This window comes from Sciurus carolinensis, chromosome 7 (assembly GCF_902686445.1).
Source record: "Sciurus carolinensis chromosome 7, mSciCar1.2, whole genome shotgun sequence".
NCBI lineage: Eukaryota > Metazoa > Chordata > Mammalia > Rodentia > Sciuridae > Sciurus > Sciurus carolinensis.
This window is the reverse complement of record NC_062219.1, coordinates 149,874,582-149,887,762: the sequence shown is the minus strand read 5'-3', so window position 1 is coordinate 149,887,762 and position 13,181 is coordinate 149,874,582. Positions and strand designations below refer to the sequence as shown.

General features: G+C 47.2%; 1 protein-coding gene across 2 annotated transcripts in view; it reads left to right on the top strand.

The window, feature by feature from the left end:
• Mboat1 (membrane bound O-acyltransferase domain containing 1) overlaps positions 1–13,181 on the top strand; it is an 87,397-nt gene that overhangs the window by 38,004 nt on the left and 36,212 nt on the right. For both annotated transcript variants that reach the window (XM_047559629.1, XM_047559630.1), the window contains exons 2-4: positions 6,664–6,809; positions 7,865–7,942; positions 12,559–12,654. In XM_047559629.1, the coding sequence (XP_047415585.1) occupies positions 6,664–6,809; positions 7,865–7,942; positions 12,559–12,654 (320 nt within the window). The remainder of the gene's footprint in view (positions 1–6,663; positions 6,810–7,864; positions 7,943–12,558; positions 12,655–13,181) is intronic.

Below are 13,181 nucleotides of genomic sequence, written 5' to 3'. Positions count from 1 at the left end.
TGTGTGAAACTTGACATGCCCAGACTCTAGTCCAGATTACAGAGTCATTCATCCTCAGACATTCTGCTTCCTCATCCAGTGGTGTTCCCTCCAGCAGTGTGGACTCCTCACTCCCTCTGGGGCCAGGGTTCTTCACAGGGCCCTTTTCCTTTGTGGCCCCTGGGCCCCTGCACCCTGTTCTGCTTCCACTCCATGTCCAAGGTGGTGGAGAGCCTCAGGTGGGCGTGCTGCACCCAAGTCAGGATGCTGTACTTTGGTTCTGGAATGTCCCCCAACAGTCCATGTGTGAAAGGCTGGTCCTTAGCTGATGGTGCCGTTGGGAGGTGGTGGGTGGTGGTGGACATGGGGACCCGGCCCCCTCCTGTCCTTGCTACTGCGCTGCCACGAGGTGACCAGTTCTCCTCCAGACGTGCTCCTGCCATGGTGAGCTGTGCTGCCACAGGCCCAAGGCAACAGGGCCCAGCAAACGTGGACTGGCACCTTTGAGACCCTCAGCCAGATAAACCTCTCTTCTTTTTAAGTTGTTTGTCTCCAGGATTCGTTACAGTAGCAGAAAGCTGACCCACATATAGCATGCATGAGTTGCAGTCCCAATTCCTGACGCTCAGGGGCTGTCTGACCCAGGTCAATTCACTTAGAATCCAGTTTCTTCCTTTGGAAAAGGAGATGTTGGAATTAGGAAGGCTGAGTTGAACCCTCTTGCCATGGCTATGCAGATAGGCTTGGGAACCAGACTCCCGGGAGTAAATTCCTCTGTTGCCCCAGATGAGGCGTGTGGTTTGGGGTAACTGTCTTACTCCGTGACTTAATTTCCTTATCTATGAAATGGATACCTCAAAGACCTCAGCGTTGTGGACATGAGAGGAGGTATATAAGCAAAGGACTTAGGCCAATTCCTGGCCTGTGGTTAGTATTGTAAATGCTGGTCACCACCATGGAGAGGGGGGGGGGAGGGGGAGGAAGGGGGAGGGGGGATGGAGATGATTTTATATTCTCTAACAATAAAACTGACTATAAGGGGGCTTTTCTTCCCAGAGGTGGTGACTGACAGCTTGTTTGTGCATGGGGTTTCTCAGGGCTTCTACATGATCCCAGGTTCTGTTTGATCTTCTCTGCCTGCTGGGCCAGGGATTCTAAGGACATGATTTCTGGGTAGGAGGCAGGCTGTAGGGGAGCCTAAGAAGATATCACCTGTGTATTCCAGGTTTTCCCTTGCTGCGGATAAAGAGACAGCATAATCTTTTTCTACCTTTATACCCACTGGAGTTGGTTTTTTAAGGGTTTTTGTTCTGAATTGTAACTAATGAACGTGGCATAATATTGCAGAGTAAGGCAAGCTGGAGGCTCCTGTGCAATCTAAGCTCCAATGTGGTGTATGTAAGGGTTGTTTCTCTGAGGATTAAGAGGGAGATCTGGTTCCAGAGGGACAGCATGGCTTCCTATGGGCTGGTGAAGGATGCTTGGCATGCGAGTATACAGACTCCGGAGAGGGGGAGTCAGTCCTTGGAACGGACTTTCACCCAGCAGGGTTACTTCAGATCTCCTCCTGTACAAGATAGATGGTGGGAGGTGGTCACATGCAGACACTGTGCGATCGGCTTTGACTCAGGGTGCTGGCCTGTGGCTGAGCATTTTGAAGACTGTGCCTTAGTTTCCCCAGCAGTGGGTTGAGGGTTGATGGGAAGGTGAACTAAAGTAAAGGATATGAGGCATTTAGAGTAATAGCAGACAGTCATTAAGCTCCAGCACATAATATGTGCTCAATAAATGCAGATTGTCCCTGCTTGAGAACTCTTGTGTTTGGAACAAAGGCCGGAGGGCAATGGACTTTATGCACAGGACTAACCTGGAGTAGGCTAACACTTGTTAGTGGTGTGGAAGCAACAGGCAGGGGCAGCCATGGGGCCCGCTGGGCAGCTGTTTTGCTTGGCACTTCTGACCACCTATGCCGCTTATGAAGAGGCTAATGCAGGCCTTTGGTTTGGGTTCTGCTTACTTTCCACCTGTAGGAGCAGGAACAGTGGAGTCTGTTTCATTTCATGTGTTTGAGCAGAGAATTTTTATTGGGCAGTGTTATGGGTAGATTTCACATTTGAGTCCTAACTCCCAGGACCTTGGAATGTGACTATATTTGGAGATGGAGGGTCTTTAAAGAGGTGATTAAATTAAAACGAGGCCATTAGGGTGGGCTGTGATCCAGCATGACTGGTGTGCTCATAAGAGGAGGAGATTGGGTCCAGATACATGCAGAAGGAAGACCATGTGAGGACCCGGGAAAAGACAGCCATCTTCAAGCCAAGGAGAGTGAGCCCAGCAGAACCTACCTGCTGCCACCTTGTTCTCAGACTCCCAGTCCCTAGAACCATGAGGGGATCCATTTCTGTGGTTAAGTCACTTAATTTGTGGTACTTTGTTATGGCAGGCCTAGAAAGCCAATGCAGACAACCAGTGAGTCCTCCTATTGGTGGTGTTCCGGGGAGAATGCTGGGAGTTGAGGCGGCCCAGACAGTGAGTGAGAACTCTGGCCAGGTTTATCCTGATCTCCACCACGCCTGGACTCTGCAGCCATTATGATCTGTGATCTGTGTCCTTCCTTGGGCGAGGAGGGAGCAGGCTTCTCCCAAGGCTGGTACCAGGCCTGCATGGAGCCGTTGATGTAAGGTTTACCCTGAGCCCCACACGAGGAACACACTCAGCAAAGGGCATTTATGGTTGAGAAGAGACAAAAAGTCCATTGACAGTTTGTAAATTATGCACATTGATGATCCATCCTAAAGAATGTTTACTTCTCCCCAAGTTTGGTAAAAGGTGAGCTCATTACAGATTTAGAAACATTTCTTGCTGGTGTTCTAAGGAGTCGAAGATGAAAGTATGACAAGGGTCTCTTTGAAAGTGCACGGTAGTTGGAGAGCAGGGTCCATTTTTTTGTCCTGTTGGACAGAGAGGAATAGGGTCTTCAATGTTCTTTCCCAGCCACATTTATTTGTAAGGGCAAGGCCAGAGTACTCGCAGTGATGGCTTGCCTTTCAGTAAGGAATTGTGTTATTGGTTGACTTTGTCTTGGAGCTTACAAAGCAGTATTGCTGAGACAGACATTCCATGCCTGGACAGTTGCCTGCACCCCACTGGTGATCCACTGGTAAACCACTATAAGAGGGGAAATAATTTGTGGCCTGTTAAGTTTTGCTATTTGTTAAAAATAGCATGTTTGTATCTCTTCATGAGGGGGAAGTAATATTTTTAGCTCCTGACAATGTTGGATTCTTATTTTTGTTTTGTTTTTTGTTTTTTATTAGAAGACATGATGGCCAGAAATCTCCACGTAACGCCTTTCTGACTGCAGGAGAGGGTAGAAGGATTTCAGACTCACATTTGAAAACCACAGCACAGTTTCACTGTGGCGGTGAAGTAAGAAGTCAGACACTTGGGCAAGCGTTTTATTTCTTTGCAGTGTCTTTGAAATCTTGCAAGAACTGTGGAAATTGAGCTCTTGCTGGATCTGAGCTACGCCAGGCTTGCTTTGTTGAGGAATCTGATGGGAACAGCTGTGTGCCTGTCTCTCTACGCAGAAGGGCCCACACAGTGCCCTCATTGTGGCCAGCATATTGTTGGCTATCACCAATGAAAGTGCCCCTTTCTTTGCTGCTCTGGGGGCAGCAGAGCCACAGGAAAGTGAAAACTTTGCACATGTTTCTTTTAAATGTGAAGGGTTGTTAGAGACTAGCATGCACATACTTTCTCATTCTCTGGCCACCCACATTTTTGCTCTGGACATTTTGCTGCCTATAAGAAGTACATTTTTCTTCAAGATGACACTTTTTTTTTTTTAAGTAGGTTAACTTCTTTCATTTCTGGCTAATTTCTCCCTAAACTTTCTTTGTAGTAGGTGCTAATAAATAACAACCCAGAGAATAGACAGAGTAAGAAGAATCAAATAAGGATTTCTTTTTGTGTGGATGTGTATAAGATAGAATTGGATGCTGGTCAAAGACTTCTTTTGAAGAACCCCATTTTGTGTGTGTGTGTATATGTGTGTGTGTGTGAAATTTCACAGGGGATTTTACAATTCAAAATTGCACAAAAGGTATTAAAAAAAAAAAGGTGTAGATCCTTGTGACCCTGGTGTAACAGCTGTGTTCAATTTTACATGTTCTCTCTGCTCTTTTTCATATATTGCTGTTGATCAAAGTTTTACATGGTTGTAAGTGTACATACTGTTTGAAATTCTGCTGCTTATTAGTTTTAGCAGAATGGCTTTCATTTTATTACAGGTGCCATTTTAATTGATGGAATGATCTCCCATGGAGTGGATTTACTTTGACCACTCTCCCTCTAGTGCCCTCTCTTTAGGTTGCTTTTACTTTATTTTGTCTTGTAAATGATACCCCGGCATTTTGGGGGCGTTTAGCTTTTCATCTCGTGACTATGTTTCCAAGAGTCAGCTGAACGTTAAGGCCATCAGCAAACACGGCCACTTTTGGTTTCCTTCGTTTTGCTACTACAGGTAATGCTGAGGTAAATATATTCGTGCAGAACTTTTGTGTGCATTTCAAGATGTGTTAATAATAGTGGGTTTAAAATTTACACAGCTATGCCGAAAAGTGTAACTTTTAGATTTCTCCCCACTAAAGTTAGTGGAGCTCTCAAGTTACATTGCCAATTTGGGGCAATTTACTTTAGTATGATACTAGTTAGCCAAAGGCGCTGTCTATGTCTTTTCTTGGAAAAGATCTGAGCCCCGAGGGATTTCTAGATCGTCCTGGCCTCTGGTGCATCTGGGCCTGTCCCTGGTCCTTGCTGGCTTCTGCCCAGGTGGAGCTCTTCCTTGTGGTCTCTCTTGGCCTCTTACTGCTGCATCTGTGGCCCTAACAAAAGTTTGGTCAAGCAAAGACTCTACCAGTTCAGACAGTACCACCCGATTATTTTTAGGTTGTCTCCTTTTCTCATTAAGACGATAAGCCCCTTGAGGGCAGGGAGCGTGCTTTCTTTCTTTCTGCTCGGGTGGTTCTTAAACTCGAGGGTGGTGAGATCCTGTTAAACACCGTTCCGGGGTTCCCCCGGGAAGTGTCTAGCTCAGTGGGCCTGGGCAGCCCGAGTGCTTTTCCAGCAAGTTTCCGGATGAGGTCAGTGCTGCTGGCCGGGGGCCACGCTCTTGAGAACCCTGTCCCTGCATCATTCCTCCTGTACAAATGCTCAGTAGTTACTGGCCAAACCAAAACCACGGAGCAGATTCCTGCACAGTTGGTCTCTTGAGTAAACACGTTCCATGGTGCCTCTGCGCTGGTCCCTGGGCTGAGGGAATGAGAGAATGTGATTGGTCGCCTCACAGCATCCTAGCCTTTTGACTTTTGCTGATTCTTTCTCATTTTGAACCTTGCTAAGTTGATTATTTCTCTGTTCCTGTGTGTGTGTGTGTGTGTGTGTGTGTTGTGTTGATTTAGTCTACACAAAAGATGTTGCCAAATGTTGCAGGACAGACTCATAAGTCACTTTCTCTGTGTCTTTTAAGGTGAAAGTGAAGATGAACTGTAGTGAGCACAGGATTTTGGGGACAGTGGGTGGGGTCTAGTCTTCAAATAGGGAACTATATAGTTCATTTTTAATAATGAAATAAAAATTCTCTGAAGGCAATCTTTTCTGTGAGTTATAAGGGATCCAAAGTATTGTTGCTTTTTATCGGGAAAACAGAATGGGCCAAGAGTTCCCTCCGGCCTTCCCTCCTTGTACAACCCTAGTGATTGCTGTTGACTGCTGCAGTTCATCGTAGCATGGGAAACCAGTGATGGAAAACTTGAGCATGTATTCATATCTTCAATCTTTTTTGCTTCATTGCCTTCTAAAAGTGAATTAATATGAAGTTTTCATTCTGCATACATTGGAGAGTTTCAGTTACTTTTCTAGTCTTCATTAATGGTTACACCACTTCATGTGTAAATTTATACTGTGAAGATACCTGTTTGCTTATTCTTTAAAAAAATTTTTTTCCCTGTATTTCAGGGAATTGTTTTCAGTTTTCTCTCAGGTAAAGTGTGTGTGTGTGTGTGTGTGTGTGTGTGTGTGTGTGTGTGTTACTGGGGGTTGAACCCAGGGCCTCGCACATGCTGGGTGCCTCCTCGGCCACTGAGCTGCACCCAGCCCCTGTGTGAAAATATTCTTGAGAGATGATCATTGTGATTTTTCCCAGGAAGTTTTTGCCTCCTTTGCCAAATTGGCCAGGCGTGGCTCTAGAGTGTAATGCACGGCTGTGTCCTTTTTTGGGGGGTCTGTAGTATCACACCTTGACTTGGGGAATGCTCTTACTAGTTTAATGAGAAACTTAGAGGTACAAACATCCGATGGCCCCTCTGGGGAAGGCTTGGACTTCTGTGCTACCAAGGGAACGCTCTGGCCCGGCTGCATCTCCGAAGGCGCATCCCCTCTCTCCCTTGGTCCTGCTGGAGGTGCAAGAGGCCTCGTGGGTGCTTGTGCATCAGGAGCTCGCCGCCTGTGGGAGGGAGGCGGCTGGTGAGCCGTGGGCTGGAGGAGAGCTATGGGCTTACCGTGTCTTACTCCACATGAAGGCAGTGACCTTCTTGTCAAATACTCCTCCGAGGGAAAAACCAAAGCCAAGTGAGATGTGGAAGCCGGTCGGCGTGGGCCGGTGGTAACGCTGCCTCCCCGCAGGTGAACTTCGTGGCCTGCCAGCTCTTCGCCTTGCTCGCCGCCCTCTGGTTCCGCATCTACCTGCACCCCAGTAAGAGCAGCTCCCAGGTCCGGCACGCCTTCGCCACCATGTTGGGCATTTATTTTGTCATCTTTTGCTTTGGCTGGTGAGTATGAGCCTGGCGATTGCTCGCGGTTATCATCTGAATGTTTTGGGGTGATGTTCTCGGTGTTGCACCGAGGAAAGAAATGGACGGGGTTGTAACATACCACGTTGTGAGATAAGCTGAAGAAAGGTTTGTATCCTTGTAAAGCATTGCAAAATAAGGGGGATGCCGCAGGAACCTGCATGTGCTGTATCAAAAACGAAAACCAAACTAGAATCAATAAGCTGAGCATGCATTGGAAGTCAGTGCGATGAGTTTTCCTTAAAACCAGGCTTCCCCAGCCCCGTGGGCTGTGTCAGGGGAGGCTGAGGTTTAGCTGGTCCCGCCGGGAGCCTTTCTAGCCTCTGCAGACACGGTGGGTTCCCGGCATCACTCTGGAGCCCCTGCGGTCAGTGCTGCTCCTAGACCAGAAGAGTGTCCTCAGAGCAGGTGGGGGAGGTAGGGTCATCGAGCATACAGAGCGAGACCCTTAAAGCTGGCGGACTGGACTTCCCTGGGCACACCCGGCAGTGCCCTGGGACTGGCACTCCTTTGAAATTTTAGGGACCAACATTTCTAGAAGTATGTGTTGAGGAAATGTGTGCAGAGCTGTTCACGGTCAAGAAGGCCACTCCAGATCCTTCTACGAACATTTGAGAAAGGACAGATAATTTGAATCAGCCTCCAGGCGAAAGTCTTGGTGTCTGGGAAACCTGGTTTTGATCGTAGTACTTGAAAATGAATGAGTGAATAGATAAATAAATAAATTAAAAAAAAAAAAAAAAAAGTCCTGAAGGGAAAACCTCCACTCTCTGGACTCACCATCGTATCTGTATGTGAAAAAAATAAAGTGTTCCATTTATGGATTCCTGACATCAAATGCTGCAGGTGGCAACTGCGTCAGGCTCCATGTCATTTTGAGAGGTGGAATCTTATTTACCGAGAACAAGCATACTTGATTTATTTTCTCTTACGTGAGCTCTGATGATTGCTTTTTGGCAGGGTGGAGGCCGAGTAGCCAGGGGGTGTGCTAATATGAGCTGTATTCAGCGTCTCCCTCCCCTTGTGTCTTTAAGGTACTCTCTACACCTTTTCGTGCTGGTGTTGATGTGTTATGGGATCATGGTCACCGCGAGTGTGTCCTGCATACACAGGTAAGACCTGGGGTTGAACGACGTGGGGCAAGGTGAGGTTTCCGGTGTGATCTTCGAAGTGCACAAAGTTGTAAATCCCCCGTTTCCCACAGTGGTGTGTCTCAGCTTCCCTAGGACATCCAAGGAGGGACAGGGGACCGACACAGTGCCGTGGACACATCTGGAATTAAATGTGCCGAATCAAAGGAGCCACACAGATCAATTCCAGAAAATGCAAATGAATCTAGAGTAACAGAAAATCAGAGGTTGCTTGGGGTGGGTGGAGCAGGGAGGCGAAGAAGGGGCCAGAAAAGGCATGGGTGGTGAAGATCCCCTCTGTCTTTGGGTGAGGGTTTCTGGGTGTACGCCCACATCAGAACTCAGTGAGCTGTGTACTTAACAGGAGAGAAGGAGTCTTGCTGTGATGTTTTGATTTCAAAGTGCAGAAGCAATTTTCTGCTCGAAGGCTCTGTGCTTGGGTGATCCGTGGAGATGTCGGATGTCTGCTTTGCAAGGTCTCTTTCCCATGGTCTTCCTAACAACTCAGTGCTGAGTCTGCCTTGTGGGGACCCTGGAATGTAAGTTCTGTGAAAACCAAGGCTTTTCGCTCATTCACCGTTGAATCCTCAAAACCTAGAAGTACTTATGGGATGAATGACTGACTGCAGGGCTTTTAAAAGATATTTACCCTTTCGTGGCTTCTTTTCTGATGGCTTCTCTAGAAAGCACACGTCTCTCCTCAGCTTCGGGGAACCCCCTGATTAATAAGACTATCAGCATCATCTTTTTTCTTCTTAAAAGTGTTAAAATCCATCTTTAAAGCACACAATTTTATAGCTACTTGTAGTAAATTTCTGGTTTTCAGTGGAAAATGTTTTTGCATACTTTTCAACTTTACCTCCATTCTTCTTAGTATCAAGTGAGCTCTGAAAATTTGAATCATCATCTCTCTCTTCAGTTGCCTCCCAGAGAAGATAGATCATTCCTTCCAGAAGGGAAATAGGAAATCTGTTTTCTAATTTGGAAAGGGTGGGGTTTGGAAATGCTTTGTATATGATGACACAATGCTCAGAAAAGTTTTTATTTTTTAACGTGGTGGTGGAGCGTGTGTGAAGTGTCTTGGTTTTTCTAAACAAGATTCCGAAGGCAATCATGTGATTAATGGCAGTGCTGGGTCTCTATGGCGTATTTCCAACTACCCCACCCCCAGCTTTCCCGGTACTTAGGTAAGGCTGGGGGTACAGTCCCATTCAGAGGGTCAAGAACTCACACCCACACTCATTCCATGGTGGGCCCAGGTTTCCAGGATTCCCTTCTGGGGGCTTGGAAGGGAGCACTCCGTCCTTGCAGCTGAGTGGTTTATAGCCAGGGGATGACTCTTTCCCCTGTCCTACTGCAATGGCAGAGGTCTCTGCCTTCAGAGTAAGAAGGAAAGACACCGGAAGAAGTCCTTTCCCTTTTCATTTGCTGGAGAGTGGTTCACAGTTCCCAAGGGAGGGACTCGATGTAAGTAAAAAAAAAAAAAATTCCAAAAATGGTGTCCTATCGATTCAGGAGAAGGGCACTAGAGTGGAGTCAGGAAATCAGGTCACACTGCTCCTGGGCACATGGAATTTCCCGTCTATGAAATGTGGAGTTTGGGGGACTCTGAACACCAGTTCTCTGCAGCACCCTGATCCATGGTGCTTGGTGTCTTCTCCTTTCTCTTCCCTGAGTCACAGAGCTCTGTCCTGCGGCTGGGAAGAGGGGAGAATGGCTTTCGCTGCCCTTTAGAACTGACCCACTTCTGCACCAATGCTATTCAGGATTCTGTTTAGAGAGTTCTTAAGGGGGCCCCCTCGGTTTCCTTCCCAAGCCACCGCCGTGCGGGGCCGGCCGGAGTCAGGGGATCAGTTTACCAGGTGTGGCCAACTGGAGCAGAACGGGGGTTTTATCTCCTTGGTCAGAGGTGCCGTGTGAGAGCAGTGTTGAGGCCCTCGGTCCCTGCTCTGTGCCAAGTCCCAGGCCAAGCTCCTTTACAAATATATGACATTTCAATCTTTTAAGTACACAAACTATTAGTCATCATATTAGTTAATGTTTTATCTCATTGTTTCAAATGTATTCTTTCTAAGACAACTCTTTGGGAAAAAAATGTATATATATATTTTTTTCTTCCTTCTGAGATGTGGAACTGAAAGCTCAGAGAGGCAGATAAGTGGAGTTTGACAGATTTTCACAAAGTGAGCAAATACCTGTAACCACCAGGCAGGTCAAGAAGAGAACATTACCATTGCTCTTGGCCCAATCTCTGCCACACCCCTCTTTCCTAAAATAATCACTCTGCCAACTTCTCACACCACAGACGACCTTTGCCAGGACTGGGATTTGAACTCGGATTAGTCCGTCTCTAGAATACATTTTTCCCGGCCACTCCTGGATTCCTCAGATTTCTCAGGTCAGGCTGGGGCTTGAATGCTCCTCCTGTTGTATTAGGCTTTAGCTCCTGGCCCTGTCCTTGACAGCTCAGGTCCTATGGGATGGTTGATTTGAACCTGCTTTACCCCAAGCCAGGTTCAAGTCGGGGTCTCCCTCCTGTAGGGGACAAAGGGCAAATGGCTGGCGTGGCTGCATTTGAACTGGGCCTGGAAGACTCTGCCTTTCGAATCTGCTTTGTGCTTCTGCCTTGGGCTCATGAACTGACCTAGTCCATTCTATTCTTGCTGCCGCTGGTGAGGGAGATTTTCCGTAGCCATTTGCTTTGCTGTCTTCCTGATTTAGAAAGGGTTTGGGATGAATCCAAGGTAGGAGAAAAATCTCTTTGAATAGTACAGGTTGAGTATTCCTTTCACAAAATGCTTAGGACAGAAATGTTTTGATTTTGGAGTTTTTCAGATTTTGGAATACTTCAGTAGGCTTTAATGGTTGAGTACCCTGAATCAAAATCATCTAAAATCAGAAATGGTTCAAAATTTGTACCTTTTTTTTTTTTTTTGGCACCAGGGATTGAACTCAGGGGTGCTTAACAGCTGAGTCACACCCCTATGTCCCTAGCCATTTTCTTTCTTACTTTCTTTCCTCCTTCCTTCCTTCCTTCCTTCCTTTCTTTCTTTCTTTCTTTCTTTCTGATAGGGTTTTGCTAAATTGTTCAGGGCCAAATTGCTGAGTTGCTGAGGCAGGCCTTGAACTTGGGATCCTTCTGCCTCAGCCTCCTGAGTTGCTGAAATTATAGGCATAGCCACCTCACCCAGCTTCAGAATTTGAAACTTTTTGAGCAGTGACATGATGCTCAAGAAGTTTTGGATTTTGGAGTGTTTTGGATTTCAGAACATTTCAGATTTCAGATCTCCTTATTCAGAATGGTCAGCCAGTAACATCTTAGTAAATAATGGTAAAAAGAGCGTACACCAGGCATTAGTTTATAGAGCTCTCTCGCACTCACTGTCTGGCTTTCTCTTGTTGCCCAGTGATTTTTTTTATTATCCTTACTTTACTATTTCTTAGGTTGACCTCATCTTCATGAATTATTTTAATGTGAATGTGTGAGTTTCAGTGTAATTTGATGTCAGGATATTCATCGTCCCTGTTTTCTGACACGTTCAAAGGCATACCTTCTGAATGTACGCACATATCTGATGGGCTCTAAATAGTTCGAAAGCATTTAACGTGTTCAGTTCATTTATGCTGATGGTAACTGACTCTCTCCCGTGTGTCAAGCCAAGGTTGGGGTGCCCAAGGTCAAGTGCATTGAGAAACAGACCTCAATGTAAATAACTTTTAGTGTTATAATTACATAAGTCAGCATGTCGTGCTGGACAAATGCAGACAATGGGACAATAGATAGCTGGGGGACAGGGAGCAGGACATGGGGTGAGATGGATGGAGCAAGGCCAGCTGAGTGACAGCGGGGGATGGCCCTGGCGCTGAGCCTGATCTGATCAGTAGTTTGCAGATGGACTGTGGGATGGTTGGGGAGGGGAGCTGCAGAGAAACATCCCACTCCAGAGTGCAGGCTGCAGCTGCGTAGCACGAGCAGGCCAGGGTAACTGAGCACCAGGTGGACGGGAGCCAGGTGCAGGTGAGCTGAGAACCTGGGAGGGCTGTGGGTGGAGCACCTCGCGTGAGGTTGGGAGTTTTCGTCTGAGTGGATGCTGGGACCCCTGGCGACGCTCGTGGAGGGTAACCTTGTGCAGCTCACTCACCAATGCACATGACCATCTTTGCCTTCAAGCAGCTTATGGCCAAGTAGGGAGACAGGAGTTCCTCAAATTGTCGCAGTCTGCTCAGGTTGCTGTGGCAAAGAGCTATCGCTGAGTGACCTGTAAACACAGATTTCTTTCCCCTGTCTCTGGTAGTCAGAGGTTAGCCACAGGGTTGGGCTCCAGCGAGGGCCCTGCTCTGCTTTGCACATGACTGAGTTCTCTGTACCTCCTTGCATCTCATGGTGGAGAGACAGTGACCATTGTGGTCCAGGTGCAGAGATGGAGGACTCCAGGCAGAGGGTGGGAAGATGAGGAGATGCGGTGGCCTGGGTGGTCGCCGGACTACAGGTGATTGACCATTTTCCTGTAGAGGGTGAGGGAGAGGAAGAAGGGGACATGTACTGAGTGTGTTGTGGTTCTGCATAATAAACTGCTCGTCTGTGCTTTCGCTTGTAGGTACACCTTTTTTGTGGCAATGGGATACCTTACAATATGTCACATCAGCCGGATATACATCTTTCACTACGGAGTCCTCACTACAGACTTTTCAGGGTGAGTATCTCAGTTTGGGGAGCAGGGATTGACTGCTGACTTTGACTCAGTCTCGGGGGTCTGTGCATACCAAGTGTGAATCTGAGTCATTGGGGCAAGTTACATCAGTGGTGAGACGCTGGCGAGTGAGGTTGAGGCTGCATTGTTCTGCGGAATCGTTAACTGTGCTCAGTTAGGAGGTCAGGTCTCAAGCTGCAGCCTGTGGGCTCTGTCCCACGGCCTGTTTTTGTTTTTTTATTACAGTTTTTTTGGAAGACCGCCAGACCCTTGCTGGCTTATGTGTTGTCTGGCTGCCGTAGCACTACAGTGGCTGAGCTTTCTGCCGTGGAAGCCATGCCACTGGTCAAGTCAAGAATGTCCACCCTTCAGCTCTCTAGGAAACCTTTGCCAATCCCTATTGGCCTGTAACGCAGGGCTGGGGCTCATCTCTTACTGATTAATGATACAGAAATTCTTCCTGGTGAATTGAAACAGATGCTACCCTGAACCTTTTGAGTGTCCCATGGCTGCTCTGTCTCCTCCCCTGA